The sequence below is a fragment of the Sapajus apella genome, unplaced genomic scaffold (assembly GCF_009761245.1).
Source record: "Sapajus apella isolate SASKATOON/1434 unplaced genomic scaffold, GSC_monkey_1.0 scaffold9, whole genome shotgun sequence".
NCBI classification, from domain to species: domain Eukaryota; kingdom Metazoa; phylum Chordata; class Mammalia; order Primates; family Cebidae; genus Sapajus; species Sapajus apella.
The window spans coordinates 43,696,759-43,724,654 of NW_022436949.1; the positions used below are offsets into that span (position 1 = coordinate 43,696,759).

The 27,896-nt window shown below is 40.6% G+C and overlaps 1 protein-coding gene across 1 annotated transcript in view; it reads left to right on the top strand.

The window, feature by feature from the left end:
* Positions 1-18,254, top strand: part of IPO5 (importin 5) — a 45,940-nt gene extending 27,686 nt beyond the window's left edge. Inside the window, exons 14-26 of the mRNA XM_032277518.1 lie at positions 1,057-1,275; positions 2,646-2,729; positions 4,466-4,598; positions 4,688-4,809; positions 6,141-6,237; positions 8,231-8,403; positions 10,070-10,181; positions 10,271-10,326; positions 11,255-11,377; positions 12,804-13,023; positions 13,600-13,828; positions 14,996-15,137; positions 15,725-18,254. Coding sequence (XP_032133409.1) covers positions 1,057-1,275; positions 2,646-2,729; positions 4,466-4,598; positions 4,688-4,809; positions 6,141-6,237; positions 8,231-8,403; positions 10,070-10,181; positions 10,271-10,326; positions 11,255-11,377; positions 12,804-13,023; positions 13,600-13,828; positions 14,996-15,137; positions 15,725-15,811 — 1,797 coding nt within the window. The 3' untranslated portion in view covers positions 15,812-18,254. The remainder of the gene's footprint in view (positions 1-1,056; positions 1,276-2,645; positions 2,730-4,465; positions 4,599-4,687; positions 4,810-6,140; positions 6,238-8,230; positions 8,404-10,069; positions 10,182-10,270; positions 10,327-11,254; positions 11,378-12,803; positions 13,024-13,599; positions 13,829-14,995; positions 15,138-15,724) is intronic.
* Positions 18,255-27,896: the final 9,642 nt, after the last annotated feature.

Here is a 27,896-nt window from a genome sequence, read left to right on the forward strand (position 1 = left end):
TTTTTTTTTTTTTTTTTTTTTAAGTAGAGACAGGGTTTCATCCTGTTGACTAGGCTGGTCTTGATCTCCTGACCTTAGGTGATCTGCCTGCTTCAGCCTCCTAAAGTGCTGAGATTACAGAAGAATTATTTTAAAATATTGCTGGTGACAGTGCGGGCCCAGCACAAATAGGTAGTAAGCATTTGTAACCAGCTGGATAAGAGAATAGCAGATCTTTGGTGCAGAGAAAAAGGTCATTCATCTGTTTCAGCAAGCCAGATGCAGAAGAAAGGCAGCAAGGTTCCTTGGTGGCATCTTCTGGGGAGGTTGAGTTAGAGGATAAAGGAAGGGGCCAAAGGGGATTTTCTTTATGACATAGCACAAAATAATAATCGTAAGTAGAGGAAATCAGTGAAGAAAAAATGAGTATGAAGTATAGTCATTGAAGTTGATGAACATAAAAAAATTGGGTTCGTATTTGTACTCGAGCTAGCTGTGATGGGCCAAGCACAGTGGCTCACACCTGTATACCAGCACTTTGGGAGGCTGAGGCAGGTGGATTTCCTGAGGTCAGGAGTTTGAGACCAGCCTGACTAACAAGAGAAACTCCGTTTCTCCTGAAAATAAAAAATTATCCAGGTTTGGTGGCGCATGCCTGTAATCGCAGCTACTTGGGAGGCTGAGGCAGGAGAATCACTTGAACCCAGAGGCGGACGTTGCAGTGAGCCGAGATCGTGCCATTACACTCCAGCCTGGGCAACAAGAGTGAAACTCCATCTCCAAATAAATAAATAAATAAAAGAACTAGCTGTGCTTTGAGATGAGACAAAAATGAGTAAGGGGTGCTGTGCTAACCGAAGAGAGAAAAAAATCCCACGTAAATAGTTCAACACAGATTCTTTTTATAGAAATTTCCTCTAAAACCTGCATTTTCTGCTTCTGGAGAGGTGATCTCATTCTGCTGTTTCAGAAGAGCATTCAAGAACTTGAAGGGAGTAGTAAATTGTAAATTTAAATACTGTAGTAAACTATAAATTTAAGTATTTCTTTGAAGTAATTTGTGTGTCTTTTTTCTAGCTGATTCAGAAAGGCACCAAGTTAGTTTTGGAACAAGTCGTGACATCCATTGCGTCAGTTGCAGATACTGCAGAAGAAAAATTTGTCCCCTACTATGATTTATTTATGCCATCCCTGAAGCACATCGTTGAGAATGCCGTTCAAAAAGAGCTGAGACTTCTGAGAGGAAAAACTATTGAGTGCATTAGCCTCATTGGTCTGGCTGTTGGGAAGGAAAAAGTAAGTGATTTCTATTATTTTAAATTTACTGTATGTAACTTGGCTGTTGAGGCATTGAGAGTACTAGAGGGATTTTTTTCCTTCTGGTAAACAAGTTTCTGAATGCTTGTTTTTTTTGTTTTTTATCATGCTTCTTTTACGTTGCTCCTGTTTTGTATACAGATTAGTTCCTGCCTTCGTCTTCTTTTTTTTCTTCTTCTTTTTGATTCGGAGTCTCACTCTGTCACCCATGCTCTAGAGTGCAGTGGCAGGATCTCAGCTCACCACAACCTCCGCCTCCCGAGTTCAAGCAGTTCTCCTGGGTCAGCCTTCCAAGTAGCTGGGACTGCAGGCACCTGCCCCTACTCGCGGCTGATTTTTGTATTTTTAGTAGAGACTGGGTTTCACTATGTTGGCCAGGCTAGCCTTGAACTCCTGACCTCAAACAATCTGCTCTCAGGTGTGAGCCACTGCACCCCACCTGTCTTTTCATTGTCAATATTAAGGTTTCTTTTTAGCTCAGCCGTGCTCTTGATACCCCGCCTTTTCCCCACTACACACAGTGTATCTCATGGAAGGTGTGTGGAGTTCAGCATCCATGTTCAGTTCCCTTTAATATGTGCTTGGAAACATGTCAGTTGCTTTCTTATTAATCTAAAATGCATTAAGTGTCCTAAGAAAGAAATCTGTGCATACATATCTTCAGAAAATAATTACAAAGGACTATTGGCCAGTGTGTTTCTCAGCCAACATCTCAGAATTGTTTAAGCTAGTGCAAAAGAAGTTTCTCTGTCACTGAACCCTCATGTTCTGACCCTCAGAACTATCAGCGTGGAACCTCTCTGTCTTGCCTTCTTTAAAACCAGCATCTGTATTAATTTATATTTGAAACTGGTTTCTGTGAGACACCGACCACTAAAACATTGGTATGTTTTATACCAGTAAAATATTTGTATGTCCCATACTCTGTATATCTGGCTTTTGAAGTCTCTTTAAAACGCCACCTGTCTATACAATGGAGATTACTAGAACTTCAGAGTTAAGTGAAAATCATAGATGAAATTTTTTGCAGTGAATTCTATAAACAATCCAAAATTTTCTTTCTCAATTGGAATTCAGTTTTACTGCTTGAAATACATAAGCCGTAGACTAACACCTGATGGCATTAGAAGTACCTTTATACTGCAGCTCACTGCCCTTCGGTGGAAAATGTATTTTTCTAGAAAGTGCACTAAATCTGTCGCAATACAGATGATAATTTTCCAATATGATAGTTTTATCTGTGGAGGTTATGACCTATGTGGGCAATGTAGTCGATTTTTTGGCAGTGCTTTGCCAGTTACACAAGAAGCAGAATTGGGTATCAACAAATGTGTCTCTGTTTCCTCTAGTTCATGCAGGATGCCTCCGATGTGATGCAACTATTGTTAAAGACCCAGACAGACTTCAATGATATGGAAGATGATGATCCTCAGGTAAGTGGTCTTAATACATTTGGCTTGATCTACTCATGAGCTGTGGACAGCACAAGGTTCAATATATTTAAAACAAAATGAGCAATAGGTTTCTTGACATACTACCAACCCCTACTGGCAGAGACACTCTTCTCTTTATTTTCCTTCTGTTTCTCAAGCCCTTTTTCCTCAGTCTGTTGAAGGTTGCTCTTGCTTTCTCTGACTCTCACTCAAGTTTTGGTGTTTGTGGGTTCTGTCCAGGGCTCTCTTATCTTTCACTCCGGTGGAATAGTGTCACTCACAGTCATGGCTTCCAGTTTCCTCTATATGCTTGCAACTTTCAGATCTTCAGAATTGATTCATTTGTCCAATCAATAATAGACATCTCCATTTAGGTGTCTTCTAGCCCTTTGAAGGCTGCATGACTTCCCTTCCCTGGCAGAAAATACAGAACCCAAGAATCTCAGAACACACTACTTATCCCTCTCCGCAGATGAAAATACAAAGACAGAAATGTCTTTGTATTTAGGAGGAACCCCTACCTCCCAACATACATGCACATGCACACTTAGGCATACACGCCCAGCTAATCCCGGCTCACAGTTCTCATCCTTTACAAGATTTTCCAGAGCTGTTCAATGTCAGTGATGGGCACTTCCAACTTTGTGTTACAGTAACATCGTAAATGTTTACCATAATCTTGATGGTATTCCCAACGCCTAACATATTGTTATATGTTATATGTTAGGCACTCAAATAATTGTTGAATTAAATTTTGACCTTACATAGCCACATTGTAATAGTTTCTCATAGTTTAAATAGGAAAGCATACCATTTTGCAAAGAAAGCATGTTTTGTTGTTTGCTTTCTTTGCAAAATGACATACATGTATGTCTGTATGTGCAGAGACAAAAGGCAGGAGGGATACTTAGCTGACTCGTGATAGTGGGGAGGCTGAGGAGACTGTAAGCTATACAGAGGGGTGGTAAGGACGAGGTGTGTTGCTCACCTTTGTATCAGCCAGCATATCATTTAATGCCTGGCAGGTGAGAAACACACAGTACCTATCTGTAGAGTGGGTGGACTTGACTTTTACATACAGAATCATTAAGAGGTGGGGCATGTGTCTGTGCATGCTCAATAGATAAATAGGTAGGTGGGTGACAGATACCAAGGGATAAGAATCACTTTCTAGCTTGCAGGGATGGTGAATGGAACCAGATTCTCTAGGTAATTTGCAGATGATGAAGTCTGTGTAAACACAGTAATAGGAGAAGAGGTGTCTTAAATATACTCAGCCACTTATAGCATGTTTTGTTTCTTGGGTTTTAATAAATGTTTAATGAGTAGAGTGGCAGGCAATAGGGATACAGAGTCAGATAAAATACGTTTCTGTCTTCAAAAAAGTTGTGACTGGAAGTTGGTGAAATGTTTGGTTTGGTTTAGGTGATTAGTTTCATTTAGGTGATTCATATGCTAAGAAAGAAGACTATAATTACTTACTGAAAGTAGAAAGAAATACACAAGATTCTGGTCTTTTTTTGCCTCGCCTGCTGTCCATATCCCAGTGCAGGGCGAGTTCACAGGGATTTCATTGTAGATTCTGAACCTTTTAAGTACATAACCTTTAAAAATGCTCTTATTGCTTAAAGTACCATGAACATAGCAATAAAACATTGTTTCTGTGAAATAAGGAAATGGCTTTATCACAGTTACCCATTTTTTTAATCTATTTTAATTTTAAATTTTTTCCCCAGATCTCTTACATGATCTCAGCATGGGCCAGAATGTGCAAAATCCTTGGAAAAGAATTTCAGCAATACCTTCCAGTGGTCATGGGGCCTTTAATGAAGACAGCTTCAATTAAGCCTGAAGTAGCCCTTTTAGATAGTAGGTGTCTTTAGAAGGACATATTGGTTATAACAGTTCTCTCTTTGTTATTATTTTTCTTATGCATTTGTTTTCTCCTCTGTTAATAGCCCAAGACATGGAGAATATGAGTGATGATGATGGCTGGGAATTTGTGAACCTTGGAGATCAGCAAAGCTTTGGTATTAAAACTGCAGGATTAGAAGAAAAGTCAACTGCTTGCCAGATGTTGGTAAGAGAGCACTATTTTTGCTAAACTTTTATATCTTACATACATTTCATATGAGGGCTTTTAATAGCTGCTAAAGAAGTTATTTTGGAGAGCCAGGAATATGTTCCTTAAAAAGTAAAATGTTCTTTCCAATTTAAAGAAATCATGTGGATAAACCTTATCAGTGCTGTTTTAAATAGCAAAAAACAGTGAATAGACAAAATTCCTGTTAGTGGGAAGGTAAATGATAAATTACTGTGCCCTGGCATAATACACAGCCATTACAAAGAGTTGAGAATATAAGCTACAGGAGGGAAAGATTTTTGTGGCTTTTTTGGTATGTGCTTAGTCTGTAGTAGGTGACCACGGAATATTTGTTAAACAAATGAACAGAAGTGTGTTCATGCTATTTAGTGTAAAACAAAACTGGTATGATTTCAATTGTGTAAAAAAATAGATATGGCAGGAAAATCGAAATGTTCAGTTATCCCCTATGGTGTTTATGATGTGTGTATGTGTGTTTAATTCCTAGTTTTCTGTTTGTTTTCTTTATGAGCATGTGTTTTAAAGTGAAGGATAATACCTATTTTTAAAGTTAAATTTTAGAAATCATGGTATATTACAAATTTAGCAGTTAAGTAAACCTAAATAAAAGTTGCTTAAATTTTATTTGTATTTATATTGCTGTGTTCTAATTCATTTAAAAGTGTATTTATGATTGTCATCTTCAATGATTAGTATCTATAAACATTTGGATTTTTGTGAGGTTTTTTCCCCCACTCTCATCTGGAGAGCAAATACAACTAATAACATCTTTAAACAAAATTATCTAATCTTTCAATGTAGTGGAAGAGAATAAAAAAATTGTTTAAAAGACTACACTTTTTTTTCTGTTTCACTGTTGAAATGATTATTTAAAAATACAACTTAAGCCTGTTTGCCGCAGATTTACAAAGTAAATGCTACAATTAACTGGTACTTTCAGGTTTTTTTAATATCTTTTAGAATGATTTTTCCTCAATTAAGTGATATATTTTGTTTGATGTATTGCTGAAACTTGATGAATTCTCCCATACACAAGAAATTAAAAATGTGAATGATTCTAGCCTTTGCATGACTATATATATGACAATAATTTCCTTTTCTTTTTGTCACTCACCAGTACTACAGTCATTTTATGACCTTTTAAAATTCTTTTTAGTTGGAAGACTAATTTGACAGTCCTACATGAAACTTTAAATGTAGTTCTAGTCAAAATACAACCTCGTGGTCCTTGTGATTTTGCTGTTTGTTAATATTAATGCTTGAAAACTAACATGAATCTTTATTTCTTCCCAATACTTTGGTTGCAGGTTTGCTATGCTAAGGAGTTAAAGGAAGGCTTTGTGGAGTACACTGAGCAGGTTGTCAAACTGATGGTCCCTTTACTGAAATTTTATTTCCATGATGATATCCTACAACTTTTGAACACAAACCATGTCTAGATTCAGTAAACTTGTAGTTTCTTGAAGTATTAGACAGTGTTGACTGAAGTAGACATCACCGTGATAGTTTGTATTTGCACTCACTGCACTTTGAGATGATAAACTCGCTTCTCTGCATGTGCCTTTGTTTCTACCTGCGCCAAAACATGAAAAACAAAATGTTATCTATCCTCCGTTTGTCAGCTTTCTGTGGCCCTCCTAAGGATTTTAAGGATTAATATTTAGTTAGCAAATGACTACAATTATATATAGTTGCTACTTTCCCCAAATATCTTTTAGTAAACCTTAAGAAAATAAGACTTTTTTTTTTTTTTTTTCTTAAAGAGGTATGTCTCACTCTGTCACCTGGGCTGGAGTGCAGTGGTGTGATCAGGGCTTACTGAAGTCACATCTCCCAAGTAGCTAGGACCCAGGTTCATACACTGTGCCCAGATAGATTTTTTTGTAGAGACAAGGTCACCCTATATTGCCCAGGATGGTGTCAAACTCCTGGGCTCAAGCAGTCCTCCTGCCTTGGCCCCACAAAGTTCTGTGATTACAGGCGTGAGCCACTGTGCCCAGCAAGACCTATCTTTTTTTTGAAATGGAGTCTTGCTCTGTCTTCCAGACTGGAGTGCAGTGGCACGGCCTCAGCTCACTGCACCTCTGCCTCCTGGGTTCAAGCAATTCTCCTGCCTCAGCCTCCTGAGTAGCTGGGATTACAGGCACCTGCCACCACGCCCAGCTAATTTACCATAGGGACGGGGTTTCACGATGTTGGCCAGGCAGGTATCGAACTCCTGACCTTGTGATCTGCCTGCCTTGGCCCCACAAAGTGCTGGGATTACAGGTGTGAGCTACCATGCCCAGCTGGCAAGACCTGTCTTAATAGGTTAGAGATCCACTGATAGTCAACTTTCTGTAGCATTGAGAATCCTGCATGTCAAATGTGAGTAGCACCTTTGGGGAGAAACATTGCATTCTTTTTTTTTTTTTTGAGACAGAATCTCACTCTGTCGCCCAGACTGGAGTAAAGTAGTGCAATCTCAGCTCACTGCAACTTCCACCTCCCAAGTTCAAGTAAGTGATTCTCCTCCTCAGCCTCCTGAGTAACTGTGATCACAGGCATGTGCCACCATGCCTAACTAATTTTTTTTTTTTTTTTTAATAGAGACAGACTTTCACCATGTTGGCTAGGCTGGTCTCGAACTCCTGACCTCAGGTGATATACCCACATCTGCATTCCAGTGTTTTGCTTCTCAACATCATGATAGTTATAGTTAATATTTTCCGGTACATTCTTATGGCTTTACACACAAGAGAGTGGTAGAGCCCAGACACAAACCCAGATCTGACTCCAGAGCCCCTTTGTCGTCATTCCTCTTACGGTATCCTATGGTGGTGTCCTCTACCTAAGACAGCTTTTATCCAACACACACTTACTTCCCAGGATGCCAGAGGACAAAGCAGAATTGCTTATAAGAGGAATCAAGACCTTATTTTATAAATGAGATTAGATAGGGAAAGGCAATTTAGTCTTTATTGAAAACTGAAAAGGCCAGCATAGGAAGAGGGTCCTTGGTAGGTTTGTTCAGGAACATGCTTCAGTTTATTTGTTAGAAACATGCAGTACCTAAGGTTTTGAGGTAGGTACACCTTGAGGCCTGCTAATGGTCATGGGTCCTTTCATAGTCATTTTTGTGTTTTGGTTTTCATTTGAGCAGTAGGCAGCCCTTCACTGCTGCTGGACTCAATTCCTGCCACTGTTATAGGTAACAGAGGAGACAGAAGGTATGTCTTGTAGGCAGAGGAGACTTTTATATTTTTATACATGCTCTATATTTAACACAAGCTCTTGGATAGCTGGAGTTGCCTAATATTCCTATTAGTGCAATGAACATGAACACTTTAACATTTAATCAAAATAATTAACAATCTTTTGAGGCTCCTTAGTGATTGCATTTCCTTAACAATGAAACGTGTTCGAGTGGCAGCAGCAGAATCCATGCCTCTTCTCCTGGAGTGTGCAAGAGTCCGTGGTCCTGAATATCTCACACAGATGTGGCATTTTATGTGTGATGCTCTAATTAAGGCCATTGGTACAGAACCAGATTCAGACGTCCTCTCAGAAATAATGCATTCTTTTGCAAAGGTGAATATTTTTCTCTTAAAGAACATATATAAGGTTGTATGTTCACTCATTAGTCTTGCTAAAAGTTAAAAAAATTTTGAGACAGTCTGGCTCTGTCACTCAGGCTGAAGTGCAGTGGCACAATCTCAGCTCACTGCAACCTCCGCCTCCTGGGTTCAAGCAATTCTCATGCCTCAGCCTTCCAAGTAGCTAGGATTACAGAGGTGCACCACCATACCTGGCTACGTTTTGTGTTTTTAGTAGAGACGGGATTTCATGGCATTGCCCAGGCTGGTCTCAAACTCCTGGCCTAAAGTGATCTGCATTGGCCTTCCAAAGTGCTAGGATAAGCCAGCTAAATTTTTGTATGCTGTGATATATGATTTTTCAAAAAATAAATAAAAATGTTAAATGTATTAATATTTTGATATTATTATGTCTCTTTAAAAAAGGGTAAATTTACCCTGGAAGGGCGTATAGGTAGAGGCAATGCTACGGGCAACAACATGAAGCATGCATTCTTTGGAAAAAGAAGAAACTGAATAGTATTTCAGTCTTGAATAGTTTCTATCATCGTGTACTGAATAATCTAACTGCAGAAGCTTGAATATCATCTCCAATTTCTGTTCTTTCCATTTGCCTAATTCCCTCTTTTTTGTATTTGTGGGTTTGTTTTTTGTTTTGTTTTGTTTTGTTTTGAGACAGAGTCTTGTTCTGTTGCCCACACTGAAGTTCAGTGGCGCCACCTGCAACCTCCACCACCCCGATTCAAGCGATTCTCCTGCCTCAGCCTCCTGAGTAGCTGGGACTATAGGCACATGCCACCAAGCCTGGCTAATTTTTTGTATTTTTAGTAGAGACGTGGTTTTACTGTGTTAGCCAGGATAGTCTCTATCTATCTCCTGACCTCGTGATCCACCCACCTCAGCCTCCTGAAGCGCGGGGATTACAGGCGTGAGCCACTGTGCCTGGCCTCTTTCTTTTTTTTTTTTTTTTGCCCCATCTCTTTTTTTCTGCTGTTGAAATAGCCTCACTTGGTCTACTCCCAATGTCTCCTTTCCTTTCCTCTCAGTTCATTCTTCTTTCCTCAAGCATTACCTTGCTCTTCATTGAGTCACTTCCTTTCTCATACAGTGTCACTCCCATCTTGCACAACTCTGGTTTGCTCCAATCTTGGTTTAAGATTTAAAATTTCTTAGCATCTTTATGTGGCCTTATTTACACTTCTGCAATTCAGAATTTCTTCTGTTTTCCAAAGCATGCTTCCATACCTTTGCCTGTATTATTTCTTCTACTTCTAGTGCCCTTCCTTCAATGTTCTCTTTGTATGTTGTGTGTAACGAGTATGGATATAGCAGTTGTGTTCCTTAAGAGCTGGTGTGTGTGTGTGTGTGTGTGTGTGTGTGTGTGTGTATGCATGCATGTGTTCCATCTTTGAATCCTGAGTACCTAGCATAATGCCTGGCTCCTAGGTATACTTAGTACTGTTTAAAAGAAAATATTTTTTCTAACTCCACTCTCTAAAATGCTATCATTCTAACAAATACACAGTAAGCGTATGTAAATAATTAATCTTCCAGGATAGTGGAAGTGTGTTTATTTTTCCATATGATTTTTAGTGGAGTTTAACTTTGGACTGTAAACACCCCTAATCTTATGGGTTGCTTTCTTTCCTCACCCTCATTAGTGCATTGAAGTAATGGGAGATGGATGCCTTAATAATGAACACTTTGAAGAACTGGGTGGTATATTGAAAGCAAAGCTTGAAGAACATTTTAAAAATCAAGAATTACGACAAGGTAAGTTTTCCATCCATGCTTTTATTTCTGAATATAATCCTTGACCATTTTGGTGATCATTTAAAAACATTTATTTGGGTGTGTTTTAGTTAAAAGACAAGATGAAGACTATGATGAACAGGTTGAAGAGTCACTACAAGATGAGGTAAATTATTCCCTTTGGAACTTATTTACGTGACCACTTACATCAGAAAGACTTGTAAATGCCTCAGTTTCTGATTAATTTGACTTGTCATTCTGATGTAATTATCAGTCTTTAGCAGAGGAATCTGATGTATTTCATCTCTTAATTTATGAATAAGTAATTTGAAATTAAACTGATAGGTCTTTTGGTGCCATGTGCATTTGGTTGTAATACCTCAGTCGTCAAAACACCTCGAGGTTTACATAGTTCATTTACATACTGCTCACAACAACCATTTGCATTTTGTGGTGCTTTCACTATTTTAAAGATGAATAACCTAAAATTCCAATGTTAAATGATTGCCCACAGTCACACTGTTGATAACCTGGGGCCTTTTTCACCATGTTACTTAGTTCTCTCATCAAACCACCTAGGACCGTCAAGCTATTTCATTGTGTGTTTAGAGGCCAGCATCTCATATGTGGCCACGTGGTGGGCCAGTGCTGACATGTAGGTAGTAGCAGTTCCCTGAAGGTGCTCACATGCTTGTAGGCCCAAGCTGCTACTAACAACAAGACCCCAGTCTCCCCACCATCTCACCCCGAAATGAGGTTTATTCTGCTGAAAACAAAAAGTAAAAATAGTAAAAACTCCTTTGTTTCAGAATGTAGAAATTAGAGACAGTTTTTCAACCCATCTATCTTAAGTATGTTCCAAGGAAAATCTTTGCAGTGAATACAGTTCTTGCTACACACCTTTGATTAGAGATGTGATACTCACCCTTGAAGGTTATTCCAGTCTCCAGATTCTTGATTTACCCTTAAGACAGGAATGAAAAATTTATTTTCTGCTTTTTTAAGGTTTTTATAAATGTTACTCTTGATAATAAAAAACATACTTTTTAATCCATATGGATGTGTGTGTGTGTGTGTGTGTGTATGTTTTTTAGGATGAAAATGATGTTTATATTCTGACCAAAGTGTCAGATATTTTACACTCAATATTCAGTAGCTACAAGGAAAAGGTGTTACCGTGGTTTGAACAGCTGCTTCCATTAATTGTCAACCTCATTGTAAGTGTTACCTCTCTTAATAGTTGTTTTAGATAGTTAACCTGGAATTCTTTCATTGCAGCATAAAATCTAATGCTTGAAGTTAAAATGGGTCTCAGAAATGATTGTTTCCATTGTACATCTTTGATTTTATCAAGTTGACTTCATTGCTCTGGACATTTTCTCATTCATTATATGTTTGAAGATTTCTAACTTGGTTTCCCATAGGCCAATTCAGTTCTAACACATCTGAAAGACATACAAGTGATTTTTTTTTCATTATTTTGGGTTATCTGTGCCCTCTTAAATTAATAAAAGGAAACAGAATGATTACTTCCTTTTTAGTGGACTGTACAGAATTAATTTATTTTTGTTATGTACTACCAGCAATCATGGATTATCGATAATGGGCATATATATAGATACATGTTTTCCCTCTCTCATGTATTTGATTTTTTTTTTTTTTGAGACGAAGTTTCACTCATGTTACCCAGGCTGGAGTGCAATGGCGCGATCTCGGCTCACCGCAACCTCCGCCTCCTGGGTTCAGGCAATTCTCCTGCCTCAGCCTCCTGAGTAGCTGGGATTACAGGCACGCACCACCATGCCCAGCTAATGTTTTGTATTTTTAGTAGAGACGGGGTTTCACCATGTTGACCAGGATGGTCTCGATCCCTTGACCTCGTGATCCACCCGCCTCGGCCTCCCAAAGTGCTGGGATTACAGGCTTGAGCCACCGTGCCCGGCCATATTTGACTTTTTTTAATGTTTTATGGACTTATTTTAAAGGAGTTTTAGATACACAACCAAATTGAACAGGAGGTACAGAGATTTCTCATGATCCTCTGCCCCTCGGCGTGCATGGCCTCAGCACCGCTGACACCCTGCATCACAGCAGTAGATACAGGTGTTTCCATTTGTGGACCTACATCGACACATCATTCAATGGTCTATGTGTATTCAAATTTTTTAAAATATATTATAAATTAGCAGCTATCTCAGATGTTTGGAATTTTTTCTTTTTGGCTTTCAATTTTGCATTTTATTGTATTTAGTAGTGCATTACATTTTTTAAAAGATTCAGGCACACATGACTTAGCTTGTTGAATAAATGCTATAAGTTCTTTTCAGCTTTTATTATTACCATATTTTTTTAATGTAACGTTACCATTGTCTTTTTTGTACAAAGTAAATTTATATACAGTGTTGCCACTGTCAGTTCTTCTGTGTGTCAGTGTCAGATTGTAGCGTTCTATAACATATCACACAAATCTATGTATTTAAAATATCCTTGGTTACAAGAAGTGGTTGTTACTGTGTTTTCTTTTTTTTTTTCTTTTGCCTATATCAGGAATATCAATGTAAAGCAGATAGTCTATTGTGAATATTTCTTTACATTCTTTATGTACACCAGTATTTGAAGCTTAAAAGAGAATCTCTTTTGTAGTGTCCACATAGACCATGGCCAGACAGACAATGGGGATTATGCATCTTTGATGATGTCATAGAACACTGTAGTCCAGCCTCATTTAAATATGCAGAATATTTCTTAAGACCAATGCTCCAATATGTATGTGATAACAGCCCAGAAGTCAGGCAAGCAGCTGCATATGGCCTGGGAGTCATGGCACAGTATGGTGGAGATAATTATCGCCCTTTTTGTACAGGTACCTTCGTTTATTCAGTTACATGCATTTCATTCCAGACATCCTGTTTATCCCTGACTTACTCTGTTTACCACACTCCCAAACATTATTTGCCTATTTCTGCTGTAGTCTGTTTTCAAACATCTCATCTGTAGCATTTAGGATTTTAGATGATAAAGGGATGATTAATTCTCATAGAATCAAAGACTTCACCACCCCAGCCTCCCAGGGTACATTTCTCTTTGGGTTTTGGTGATATACCACAGCCTCAGCATAAGACTTTTAAAACTTATTGGGGAATATAGTTAGGCAGCTTTCAAAGCCCTCGGGTGCCCTCGGGTGATGTGGTGAGTACTGTTAATCTGGAGGCTACTCATCTCTCTGGGTCTCTAAGTTAGTGGAGTTCTAGTGCTTCTGTCTATGCTGGGGCAGCCTCCCCTTTGTTGGCATTCTGTAATGATGTAGCCAAGAAGACAACACTTCCGTTACACTTTAATATTTCTTCACCATAACATCTGGACGAAATACAAAAATCTGTATGTTCATTTGCATGAAAATGTGAGGTTTTAGCTGAACTTTTTCTAATGCTTGTTTTAGAAGCACTTCCCCTGCTGGTAAGAGTTATTCAGTCTGCTGATTCTAAGACCAAAGAAAATGTCAATGCTACCGAGAACTGCATCTCAGCAGTAGGGAAAATCATGAAGTTCAAGCCTGACTGTGTAAACGTTGAAGAGGTGCTGCCACACTGGTTGTCTTGGCTTCCACTACATGAAGATAAAGAAGAAGCTGTTCAGACTTTCAATTATCTGTGTGACCTGATTGAAAGGTAAGAAAGCAGATTGTGACCTTATTTCCTTCCCCTCCATAGCACTTCCTGGTTTTTCTTGCCTAACATCAGTCTTTCAAAGTTGAACCACATGATCTCTGAACAGTCCTCAGTTGTATAGGTTTTATAATAGTGCTGTCTTTATACATCGTATTAAGAAACCATATCACAGTTAACATTACCCTTATAAGATGGTCTAATTTTGAGTTATTCTTTGTGCATTTAGATTCAACAGATGAGACACTTTAATCATTTATTTACTTTTAAATTTTTTTTCGTAGTGGCAAGGTCTTACCTGTTTTACTCAGACAGTTGTCAAACTTGGCCTCAAGAGATCCTCCCACCTTGGCCTCCCAAAGTGCTGGGATTACAGGCATGAGCCCCCACACCTGGCCTAATGGCATGTTGTTTAGTGTCTGTTTTCTAAGTCCAAGTTCCCCCTAAATATCAGTCAGATCTAGGCTCTGTTGCTATTAATTACTATTTTTAGTTTATGAATAAATTCAAGGGCTACAACCACTGGAGTTTGTAGCAGTAGTCTGACAGGCATATTCTTTGTGCCCGTTTAAGTTCATGTAAAAAATGTGTTTGAGTCGTCCCACTGAGCATGTCATTAAGGAGTGTAACCATCCTGCAGACTACACACATCTTACCTGCTCCTGCATCTGAAATGACCAGGTTTTAATCATGCTATTTGATCATCTCCCTTGGAAACAACTACTATGAAATTATCTTAGTGACAAACACTAGAATTCTTAAATTCACTGTTAGATTTTTTTCCCATTAAACTTGCCTGAATTTATTTCCCAGCTTATTCTTGAAATGTTTATATAATCCTTTTGAACTTCAGATTTTAGAAACATTTTGTAGTAGCAAAATTTGTGTTAAACTGTTATTCTTAGTAATACAATACCTTTTTTTAATACATCACATATTATTTATATGGTATTTAGAACATTCTGTTGTTTGGAACTTAAAACAATCCTAAGAGATGAGCCCAGTATTTTTTTTTTTTTTCTAATTTATATAGGAAGACACTAAAGAGCTCGTATGTAAAATTGGCTGGTTTTCTTCCTACTGCATTTAAAAGGCCATTGATTTTAGTGAACACATAATCATATTTCTCCTTATAAATTTCACTTATAAAGGTTTTCTTCCCTTTGTCAGTAATCATCCAATTGTTCTTGGCCCAAACAATACCAATCTGCCCAAAATATTCAGTATAATTGCGGAAGGAGAAATGCACGAGGCAATTAAACACGAAGATCCTTGTGCCAAGCGTCTGGCCAATGTCGTCCGCCAGGTACAGGTAAGCTGATTTGGTTAAATTGGGGAAGGGGTGATAAAGCCTTTTTTTCCTTTATATTCCTCTGAGAGAAGAAACTAGAAATCTAATGAGCTAAGGAAATTTTATTTTCATAGTCTCTTGCCTCCAAGCCTTAAGTGGATTATACCTAATGTAATCCATCCACGTGTTCTTACTATTTATTAGAATTAAAACCTTCATCTTGGGACATTTTGAGCCTACCAGTTGGTGCTTAACACAGTCTTATTATGTGTAGTTTTTCTGCCTATCTGAAGGGAAAAAAACAAGATTTAATAATAACTTGCCACCCGCCAAAAAACTTTAAATGATTTTTTACTTCCTAAATTCGTGTGGTATGTGAGTTACTTTAAGATGTTATCTGCTTAGTGTAGCTTTATCGATGCAAAAATAAAGAAAACTTACTGTAAATGAAGTGAGCTTTAATTGCTTTTACAATGATATTCATCAAATTAAGCTACCTAGGGAGAAAGTATTTTGGCATTATTACAGTCTACCTATGATGATGATTAAAATCCTTCCGAATGAGCATTTCGCCATGTCTAAGTCTGTGAACATGTTTCTTTCCCTAGACTTCTGGAGGACTGTGGACTGAGTGCATAGCCCAGCTCAGTCCTGAGCAGCAGGCCGCCATTCAGGAGCTCCTGAACTCTGCGTGAAGGGCCTTAATGTCACCAGAAAACTAACTCCAAATAAACGTTTACCCTTTTGTTTAGGTTTCTTTGTTTTGTTTTTGAGCAAAAGAGATCGGTAGTGTTGTGTGTAGGCCGTTCTTCTGGAGAGCCATGAACAGGAAGAGCAGCGCTGTGTTGCAGAACGGAGTTTCCACGGATTTCTACCAGACCACTGAAGGTGCTCCTGGGAAGCCCTGCAGTAGCATTCAAGAGTATTTTTCTATCGGTGTAACCCACCCACCTGAAGGGGAAGGGGAAATAAAATTAATTTTTCTCGTTAGACATAAGGAAATCTAAGGAAAAACAGCTTTAAGAACAGTTACTCAGCGTAGATGTGCGCTCACACAAATTGCTCTACACCCAGTGTTCGTTGTTAATTGGAGTGCGAGTCTTTCTGTAGGGTAGAAAGAAGCCTACTACCCAGCAAACCAGTAGACCCAAAAGTTGAAAAAAAAAAAAAAAAAAAAAAACTGATGACATAAAACAAGCATGAAGATGGCATATTTGATGTCACTTTGGTTCTTTTTCCTGGAAGGCTTATACAGTGACTCAGCTGGGAAGCTTTCCAGCTTCCAGCCCTTGAATGTGAAGTGTCATTGGCATGTCTGGCAGTAGTCTCTCATTCACTCCTCAATAAACAACATTGAATGCAAAAGAGGCTTGTGTAAAAACTCAGTACTGTCTGTCTTGGATTCATTTCATGTTTTTAATATAAGAATGATCTAATATTTTTTTAAAGTGATAGCTATCAGTAATAGCTAAGTGTTTTTTCCCCTAATATTTTCCTTGTGCAATTCAGACTTAAGCATCGAGTTTTTACCATCTTCCACTGTAAGCTGTTATGATACCTATTCCATTCACAATTGGTGTCCTTTTTAAGGTTTGCAAATTTCAATCAATTTTTTTTTTAAGCAAGGATTGTTCTGATTAGCTCAAAAAGATTTGGCTTAGTATTTCCATTGCAAAGTATAATTGCTATAGAGCCACACACAACTTTTGAACTTTTAATTATAAGTATTACGGCTAAAGATATTTACTGAAAATTTCAGTAAAATGTGTGAATGTTTTTTTCTTTATGTATTAACCTCATAGCAGTAAATAACTTGCTGTTGTTTAATTTTTCTAAGGCGTCTTAATAGACTTCTGTTGAAAACTTCAGTGTTAACATTTTTATAGTTTGTACTAAATTTAACCGTGATATAAAAATGAATTTTATGCATAGATCAGAATTTTAAATTAAAGGTTTTTTCTTTAAGTGGTTCGTATTACTTTATTAAGACTAAATCTGAAATGGAATAGAAAATAGAATGGATTACATATAGATGGTTTACTTGTTAGCAGAAGCCCTTCATTTATATTTTCAGTTTGCAGCACAACAAAATGAGCCTGGAGGCTTCCTAATCTAGCAAAACAACATAGTAAATGACTTCACCTGTGCATTCCTTGCTTTCAGTAGATAAAAGCAAGGGGCTCTTGTAAAGTGTGTGGTAATATTTGGAGCTTTATAGCCTGTACTCCTGTGGGAGAAAAAATGGGAATTGGAGTCAAAATGTGTCAAGATAATCCCTTTCTGCTTTCTTAAGTAGCATCTGAAAAGCCAATTCATGTACTGATGCTGGTCAGCTAGAGCAATGTAGGTTTTGTTCATTTAAATTATTACTACAGTTTAGATTGCTTCTACACCTGCGGAAAAGAAACGTGTTAAAAACATGGCACGCCTGCAGAAGTTCAGATGACAGTGTGGTCAGAAGATGTTTTTTGAGAGAACCTCGTGGTTTGCTGGGCACTATGCTAATCACTTTGGGAGCAAGAACCTCCTACCTTCCAGTCTAAATACTAGTGGGATTGTCAGAAGATGTACTTAAAAAAAGGTTTTAAGTCCCCTGATAGATGCAGACTGTCGCATCCTCCTTGCTACAAGCAGAAAAGCAAAGAAGTAATTGGAGTTGAATCAAGTTAATAGGGAAGGTTGGTAGTAAATGCTGTTACTGTGACATGATTCTGAAATCCAGAGCTCAGAACTAACTGTAAGATGTGCCATGAACTAACAGTTCCTTGAAATGACCTGGAGAAACATTTTTAATACCTCATTCTGTCTATGCAAGATGAAAATTCGTGGAGTTTTTTCTTGGCTTTTATACCAAATTTAGGGGCCTTGCATGTCAGCAAGTGATGATATATTGTTTATAAATGCAACCTATTTCTGGAGGGGAAAAATGTGTGTGGCTCTTACATTTTCTGGGAATTTTGTAACAAAGAAGTTACATGCACAAGTGTTAGAAACTTTTGGCATAACTCTTTTTTTACATGCTGTATCTTTAAAGAAAAGTAAAATTGTCTTAGAGCTAATTTGACACTTCTGTAATGAGAGGCAACCTTATCATAACTCTGGAATTGCAGTTTGACAGAACCATCAGTAAAGACATAAGCAAATAAATGTTCTTGGTATACCTGGTCTCATAATAAATAAGCGGGTGGGGGGGAAGTGGGGGGCAAACTTACAGTCTTGCAAGCAGTATGTTTTTATGATCTAATCTTTTGAGTGGTTGCCTATTTAAGCAACTTTAAAAGCTAAGGAGCTAGCTAAATGTTTTACTTAATAACTGCCTCGTTCTGCCTAGGAGTATTGTTGCATCAGTTTCCAGTGTTGCACAGAAATCACTTTGCAGGCAAGGTGCGGTGACTCAGCACTTTGGGAGGCTGAGGCAAGCAGATCACCTGAGATCGAGTTTGAGACCAGCCTGGCCAACATTGGTGAAACTCTGTCTCTACTAAAAATACAAAAAGTAGCCAGGTGTGGTGACGGGCACCTGTGATCCCAGCTACTCGGGAGGCTGAGACAAGAAGCACTTGAACCTGGGAGGCGGAGGTTGCAGTGAATCGAGATTGCGCCACTGCACTCCAGCCTGGGCAACTGGGTGAGACTCCATCTCAAAAAAAAAAAAAAAGCCACTTTGCTTCTCTTAACCTTCTTTGCCACAAAAGATTTACAGCCAAAGCCTGGGTATGTTTGCTATTCCTAAGCAGATTTTCTTTCTCAGCCCTAAAAGTATGGGTACCACTATTTTAGAAGAAGAAAGTGAATGACTGGCAAGGTATGCACGTCACACTTGGGAGGGGGCTTGGATATGTATTTCCAGCACTTGGAACTTGTGATGGGAGATGTTGGGGAGCAGGGGTTAATTCTAACAACACCCTACCCTAGGTTTGCACCCTTTTTCTCCCACACAGCTGTAATCCTTACAGTGTCCACCAGACAATGACAATATTTGATGTGATTATTTTTTTTTTTTGAGATGGAGTTTCAATCTTGCTGCCCAGGCTGGAGTACAATACGATCTTGGCTAACCGCAACCTTCACCTCCCAAGTTCAAGCAATTCTTCTGCCTCAGCCTCCTGAGTAGCTGGGATTATAGGCGCACGCCACTATGTCCGGCTAATTTTTGTATTTTTAGTAGAGACAGGGTTACACTATGTTGGTCAGGCTGGTCTTGAACTCCTGACTTCATAATCCGCCCACCTCAGCCTCCCAAAGTTCTGGGATTGCAGGCGTGAGCCACCGTTCCCAGCCTGCTATAATTATTGCTATGTATTATTGATTATATTTGAATGGATGAATACAAACATTTTAAAGATAAATTGTAGCTAAATTATTCACTTCCCAAAATGAGTCAAAAAGTGGTACAACATTTTTTTGTAAAACATTACAAAAATTATTTTTCAAAATTCTACCAAGGCAGCCAAGTGTAATTCTGAAATTTGTTCTTTCATGATGATTGATTATCATTTCTGCCCTCTTGACTAGCATTCAGATTGTAGTAGAAACCAGAATAGTGCCACTTGCTATGAATCAGAAATTAGTTTCCCTATTTCCCTGGAAGTTTTGTAACAGATGGGTAGAAAACGTAAGAGTTTGAATCAGCCTGACAACTGGCTCCTGTGATCTTAAGGTACACCTTGAAAGATCATGGTGCTGTATGGTTAAGGCCAGAGGTTGGCAAACGTGTTCTCTAAGTTGTAGATGGTAAATAGTTTGCACTCCTTGCCGAACAAGTTTGTGTTTGCAAGCTATAGGGGTCTCGCAAACTGCTTAGCCATTGCAGCATAAAAGCCATAGACCATAGCAGACAAATGGGTTTGGCTGTATCCCAGTGAAACTTGACAAAGACAAGCTGGCCATAGTTGCTGACCTCTGAATAAAATCACTGCATCAGTTAAAAAATCCCAGTCTACCATGTGCTCAGTTTACCTAACCTCTGTGTGCCTTAGTTTCCTTCTCTGTAAAATGGGAACGATAATAGTACATACCTTATAGAGGATTGAAATGGATTTAGAAGCCAGGCATATTAAGCACTGGCTATTAGAATTACCTAAGCTTTGTTAATATTTCCAGACAATTTCAGCAAACTTTCTTTTTGAGACGGAGTCTCACTCTGTCACCAGGCTGGAATGCAGTGGGGCAATCTCAGCTTACTGCGGCCTTCGCCTTCCGAGTTCAAGCGATTCTCCTGCCTCAGCCTCCTGAGTAGTTGGGACTACAGGCGCATGCCACCACGCCCAGCTAATTTTTGTATTTTGGGTAGAGACAGGGTTTCACCATGTTGGCCAGGATGGTCTTTTTTTTTTTTTTTTTTTTCTTTTGAGACAGAGTTTTCGCTCTTGTTACCCAGGCTGGAGTGCAATGGCGCGATCTCGGCTCACCGCAACCTCCGTCTCCTGGGTTCAGGCAATTCTCCTGCTTCAGCCTCCTGGGTAGCTGGGATTACAGGCACGCGCCACCATGCCCAGCCAATTTTTTTTGTATTTTTAGTAGAGACGGGGTTTCACCATATTGACCAGGATGGTCTCGATCTCTTGACCTCGTGATCCACCCGCCTCGGCCTCCCAAAGTGCTGGGATTACAGGCTTGAGCCACCGCGCCCGGCCGGCCAGGATGGTCTTAATCTGTCGACCTCATGATCTGCCTGCCTTGGCCTCCCAAAGTGCTGGGATTACAGGCGTGAGCCACTGCACCAAGCCGCAGACTCTTTTTTCCTCCAAGTTCTGTAATCAGCCTTGGCATTGGGAGGAAGCCTAGAAAGTTGTGGAAAGTATTGGGAAACTGCAAAGTCCAGTGAAGTTGTGTCATAAACATGGTGTGTGTGGACTAATTTTACTTTCTTGACATTGATTCTGGTGTTTGAAGATGCCTGATCTGCATAAGATGTGGCCCTGAATGCTCTGATTGTCTCATCTGGAGCTCCACCCTAAAAAACAGCCGTTTGTCCCTGTCTGGAGAAGACATGCAGACAGACTTTGCTGCAAGAGCTGGTTTATTCTGTATACTGAACTGTAGGTCCCCAGGGACTTTTGCCCCCATGCTGACATTACTCTGGCATCTATGTAGGATGAGATCACTGTCGAGGCCATTGTACAGGAGTAATGGCTGGAAAGCTTTGCGCCCTGGGGTCACACTTCCTGTCCCCACAGCTTTCCAACTGTGGCCCCTTGCAGGAGCTCCATCTCTTGTGTAAAACCAAGTTACCGGCTACCACACAGGCTTGTAAGGCTTAATACATGTAGAAAGCACCTAGAGCAGTGCCTAGCATTGTAGAGTTGCTATTTTTAGTCCACATGTTTGAAGAGATGGAAGTACATTTCAATAGCATTTGTTTTTGCTAGTGTCAACCTAAAAGAGCATCTCTGAAAAGATGTTTATTTGGAAGTAGAGCGTTACGATGGGAATGTGCATGCCATTATAGAGTGCATTCAGGGAGATCAAGGAATAAAAAGGTTTTTGTGAAGTTTTTTGGTTTGGGTGGGGTTTTTTGGCTTTGTTTACTTTTGTGATGACGGAGTCTCTCTATGCTACCCAGACTGGTCTTGAACTCCTGGGCTCAAGCAGTCTTCCTGCTTCAGCTTCCCAAAGTGCCGAGATTATAGGCGAGAGGAGAACGGTGTATAAAGGAAGATATGAGGATTGCATTATTGTTTTGAGATAATTATCCCTGACTGCACAGGTTGGTAACAAGGGTGATGCCCGTCACGGTTGACAGGCAGTTGGATATATGCTTGCAGAGTATTTTTGATGTGGGGTTGCAATGGCCTTTGTGCAAGGCTGTGATTTTTGTGGTCTTTGTTAATCATGCATACAGACATGAGAACCCTCTCTCTATGACCTTTTCCAGCTCTGTTTGTCCAGGTATTGTTCACATTATAACTCTCTTCTCTCTCTCTCTCTCTTTTCTTTTTTTTCCAGACAGAGTCTTGCTCTGTCACCCAGTCTGGAGTGCAGTGGCACAATCTCAGCTCACTGTAACCTCCACCTCCCACGTTCAAGTGATCCTCCTGCCTTAGCCCCCCTAATAGCTGGGATTACAGGCATGTGCCACCACACCCGGCTAATTTTTGTATTCTTAGTAGAGACAGGGTTTCACCATGTTGGCCAGGCTGATCTCAAAACTCCTGACCTCAGGTGATCCATCTGCCTAGGCCTCCCAAAGTGCCAGGATTACAGGCGTGAGCCACCGCGCCCAGCCTAGTGATTCCATTTTTACTCTGACCATTTTCAATCTAGTTACCTATGGCATAAAACATGCAAACCATGGAAAATGGAAGTATTTGCCAACCAAGAATTTGATTGACTTTTACTAAGCTATGTGACCAAAACTATGTTAGGCTTGCATGATAAGGGGCTGAGTAAAACACATGGTCTCAGCTACAGGGGACACATAAGTAAGGAACAGTGAAGGGTGCACTGGGTGTATGTATGAAGAAATCAAAGAAATCCATGTAACACTGCAAATAGGATGTGCATTGAGCTGCCTCAATTTCGGCATCATAGCAAACGACACCAGAGATAAAAATACTCATTCTCCTGGTCATTGAGAAATCCCTCCCCAGGTGAGGCATTTTCCAGCCTTGCTACTCTCAACTGGGGGGTGTTCTTCGGCTGCTGCAGAGGTGACCCAGAGTGTCACATTTGTGACCAGGCAGGTCACCATATGTGCTCCCTTGGAAGGTGTGGGAGCCAGACAGGCAAATAGTAAACTTTGGTCTCCCAAACTCTTATACCGAACCCCAGATGTTTCCTAGTGGCAGTATTGCTATGAGATAGTCCCCTTTCAACTAACTGACAATTGGGTTGGCAATGAAGAAAGAACCTGCCAAATTATCTGTGGCCATTTAGAAAGTTGGCCTCCACCCCCAAAGCAGTTACTGTCTTGTTTCATCCAGATTCCTAGAAAGCTAATGGGGTGTGTGGTCTTTTGGGTGTGTCTGTTTTGGTCCCAGCAGTGTGCTGCTGCTGCTGTTGCTTAATCTCACACTCCTGGGTTTTCCCAAACCTTTTCTGATTCAGGGATAACTAACATGTTTTATCTAGTTTTAAGAATTTAGCCATTGAGGCCAGGCGCAGTGGCTTACACCTATAATCCCAGCACTTTGGGAAGCTGAGGTAGGTGGATCGCTTGAGCCCAGGAGTTCAAGGCCAGCCTAGGCAACATGGAGAAACCTCACCTCTACTAAAAATACAAAAAAATAACCAGGCACGGTGGTTCAGGTGTGTAGACCCAGCTACTTGGGAGGATAGCTTGAGCCTAGGCTCGAGTCTGAAGCTGCAGTGAGCCCTGATTGCATCACTGCACTCCAGCCTGGGTGACAGAGTGAGACGGTGTCTTAAAAAAAAAAAAGCCATTGGAATAAAGCCCCTTTTGAACAGGAAATATTGAAAGTGAAAATATTTAAGCACGGTTAGGGCCCTATTGCATTTTCTAATTTAAAAAAAAAATCTATAGATTATTACTACAGTGTTAAAGAAGACAGTTGTGTTTCAAGAAAAATACAACCCATTACTATCTTGAGTGTTCTCCAATTGGTTCTCACGGGGAAAGGCTGCCACTAGTACAAATGGTCAATAGCCAAAAGACAAAGGCGCACATTATAGCTGATATTTCAAGAAGAGTAAAAATATGAAACAGAGCTGTGGAGACTGACGATGTGCAGAGGCGCTGACTGCGGTCCGGTCTTGAGTGCAATGACTGGCGCGAGTAGCAATGGCAAAGCATCCCAAGGCAGGCCTAGCTGAGGATCTGAGGACGCCCCAAAGTTGGTTGTTTCACAGAATGGATTGCTGCTTGCTCCTGGGATAAGATCCTGAAGAGTCTTGGGACTGTATCTTCAGCTGCAATCATCTGTCCAGTTACTCCAGCAGCACAGTGAGTGAGGGACTGGCACTGACCTTCAGGGCAGCCACTCGCCCAAAGCTGCTGCCTTCCCCCAACAATTTGCCCATGCAATAGGAAATACCAAGAGGCTATTTCCAGAAGCAGGACTGATCCCCTGTCATCCAACTCATTACTTAAACCCTCGTCCTCCCAAAGTCTCCAACAGACTTCTGCCGGATGAAGGAAACTGCCTCCACAGGCTTTCCGCTGCTTCCAGAGCTGCTGCCTTGGCTTAGGTAAGGCGCTGTTTTTCCTGATCCTTGCTTGTGCTTTATGGCAAATGTTTTCCTCAGGCCTGTTTCCCTTGCAAACACGCTATCCTAGCAAGCGAGGGATATAGACGAGAATGCATTCTTTGTAAATAATGTCTTCTGGGCGTGCCTCTGGTTTCCTCTGCTGCGTGTTTGATGGAGGGTGCTGGTGAGAATTAAATGGAAGGATGTAACTGACATGCTCAGGACAGCACCTGTTCAGCCCTGGCAGTGGCTACAGTGACAGCTATGTTCAGACCCCGGGGACCAGCCCCCTAGTCATTTGAACATTCTATAAAGCCAAGCAAGATTGAGAGCCAGCTGGAAATCTGAGCTTCCTGCTTCTAAACTCATCTGAAACTTTGGCGGGAAATATCGTAACCTCTTGAGAAGAGATGAGAAAAGATTTCTCAAATCCACTGGCAGGGGTGTTTAGAGAAAGAATGTGTCTTCCTTTTGTTTTCACATTATAAACTACAGGGGTTTTCTCCCTCTCTCTCTCTCTCTCTCTTTCCCTCTCCCCACCCCCCACCCCGCCTTGGCCTCCCAAAGTGCTGGGATTACAGCTGTGAGCCACCACGCCTGGCTGGTTTCTGGGGTTTAAAAAAAAAAATTGTTTTTCTTTTTTACATAATAGGCCACCTGTACATATTTCAAAATTCAAGACTTATGAAACATTATTATTCAGTGAAGTCTCTTCCCACCCTTACTCTTCAGCTGTCTCCACCCAGCTTCCTCCTCTTGTCCACAAACTTTATCCAGACAGAACCTTTTCACTTAATGTAATTCATAACCACCTTCTGGAAGGAAATTAATGAAATGCTTACATGTCTTTCTGATGGGTAGGAACTGTTCTAAAAGACCATCTGCCCACCTGGTTAACCCAACCTGGATTCTTTAGCCAGACGTTATGTAAGTCAACAAATGGTTAACTACATTTGTTTTTTGCCTCTAAAATATCTCTGCTACAAAAGAAATCTTCTTTGAAATTGGTGCCTTTATGGTAAATTTATAGCACTTCATAACTAAATCATCTGAAAAGGTGTTTTTTTAAAACGTCTTCCCTGGAAGGAAAGATGATCAATTCTTATCTATCTTTCAAGGGTTATAAATATTCAGGAGGCTTTTCAGAATAAAAGTTAAATCATTTTAGCTGGGAATTCTCAAAATTTAACCCTGCTAAAGATGAAGGTTAAAGATCTTTTGCCCTTTTTAATAAATGACAAGCTATAGTATGCTCAGTGCTGGTTACCATCAAAATGTTAAAAATAGCATCACCATACTGAGTGAGAACCTGATTTCACCTTAAACTAAGTGGCATCGGGCTACATCTTTATTACAGTTCAGCATAGGAAGCTCTATTCTCATTGGGGAGCGTATTTTCAAGTATATGTTTTTAAAAATTGTAACAATCACTTGTTTTTTAAAATTCAATAACATTGCTGTGTTTTTAACATTTATTTTATGGTTGCCTTCTATTTATGACAAATGGGTTGGGCTCCGTGGCTCATCCCTGTAGTCCGAGCACTTTGCGGGGCTGAGGTGGGAGGATTGCTTGAGCCCAGGGGTTCCAGGCTGCAGTGAGCTATGATTATACCAATGCACTACAGCCTGGGGGACAGAGTGAGACTCTGCCTCCGAGACAAAAACAAAATAAATACCAGGTTTTCATTTGTAGCAGTGATTTAAAATTTTCTCTTTAAACACTTCAAAAAAATATGTCAGTTGATTTTTGTTTAATTTTTTATTTGTTTGTTGTTGTTGTTGTTTTGAGATGGAGTCTTGTTCTGTCACCAGACTGGAGTGCAATGGCATGATCTCGGCTCACTGCAACCTCCGCCTCCCGGGTTCAAGCAATTCTCCTACGTCAAGCCTCCCGTGTAGCTGGGACTACAGGCACACACCACCACACCAAGCTAATTTTTGTGTTTTTAGTAGAGATGGCGTTTCGCCATGTCGACCAGAATGGTCTCAATCTCCTGCCCTCATGATCCACCTGCCTCAGCCTCCCAAAATGCAGGGATTATAGGTGTGAGCCACCACACTCGGCTTTCTTGTTGTTCTAAGCTGACAAGCCTTCTTAAAGATCACAGGAAGCTCTAAAATATCAGTTAAATATGTTTCCTATAACAGGGTCTTGGAAACAACATAGAAAAGAAATCTGCTGTTTGTTTACAACTGCAGTTCAGGCCCCTGCAGAAATGCTGATGGCCCTGTGGGCACAGAACCCAGAGAGTCGGGGAGGGAGCGTGGGTGTTTGCCCAGCAGCAAAGCATGGGTACTACAGGAAGAAAGTTCTGGTTTCTGCACTAGATTCAGCCTCATCCCCCAGCCCCACTCTGACCCCCTGTTAAGAAGATATTCATGAGTGGCCAGGTCCAGGGACTCATGCCTGTAATCCCAGCACTTCGGGAGGCTGAGAAGGCGGATCACCTCAGGTCAGGACTTCAAGACCAGTCTGGCCAACATGGAGAAACCCCATCTCTACTAAAAATACAAAATTAGCTGGGTGTGGTGGCGCATGCCTGTAGTCCCAGCTACTCGGGAGGCTGAGGCAGGAGAATCACTTGAACCTGGGAGGCAGAGGTTGCAGTGAGCCGAGATCACACCATTGCACTCTAGCCTGGGCAACAAGAGCAAACCTCCATCTAAAAAAATAAAAATAGTTATGAGTAAAGGTGATTAGCTCTGTAACGTTCTATGTGGCCCTTTCTAAGTGTGTAGGACACAAGAAGGGCAAAGCGTTCCTCTTTCTGCCAGAGACAGGTGAGCTCAGATCCAGAGGTGGTGACAAATTGCACCAGATGGCAGCAACAAGAACCCACACAGGCCCTCCCCTCTAGTCATGTCCCTGGCTGCGGATGGGTCAGTGTCAATATGGGGGCCTGTCAGTGTCACGCAGGCCACAGGAAGCACATGGCAGGGGCTTGGGCAATTGTCACTATGAAGAGGAAAGAACGTTCAACAGCACAGGCGCTCCTGTTCCCTGTTTGGAGGAGAATGACAGCAGCAGGTGGTGGAAGACACGAGGGAAATGAGTTCCAGGTAACTAGGGGGCCACTCTCAACTTCCCCTACCTGCAGCCCCCCGAAACAGCCAAGAGCAGGGAGGGCTCAGGGCTGTCACTAAACCGGTGAATGGCTTCGAGCCAGCTGACCTATGGATTGAAATGGTGATGTTAACTACGACTATAGCGGCTGCAGCGGGTACAGCTGTCTTCCACCAGATCCCCTGAAGTTTTGTGTGTGTGTGCACAAAATACAAAACAAAGTTTACCTTTCTGCTATAGTCAAGCGTGGGATTCAGTGGCATTGATTACATCCACAATGTTGTGCAGCCATCACCCGCTCTATCTGCAGAACTTCTTCATCATCCCAAACTGATCGTTGTACCCATGAAACCACCCCCCGGCCCCAGTCCCTGGCAAGGCCCCTTCTACTCCGACTCCATGAATGTGACTTCTCTAGGTTCCTCTTCAGTGGACTCGCACAGGACGTGTCCTTTTTGTGTCTGGCTGCTTTCACCTAGCAACATCCCATGGTGTGACGTGTGCAAGCATTTCCCTCCTTCTCGGCTCAGTCATAGTCCATTGTGAGTAGCCACATCTGTCACTGG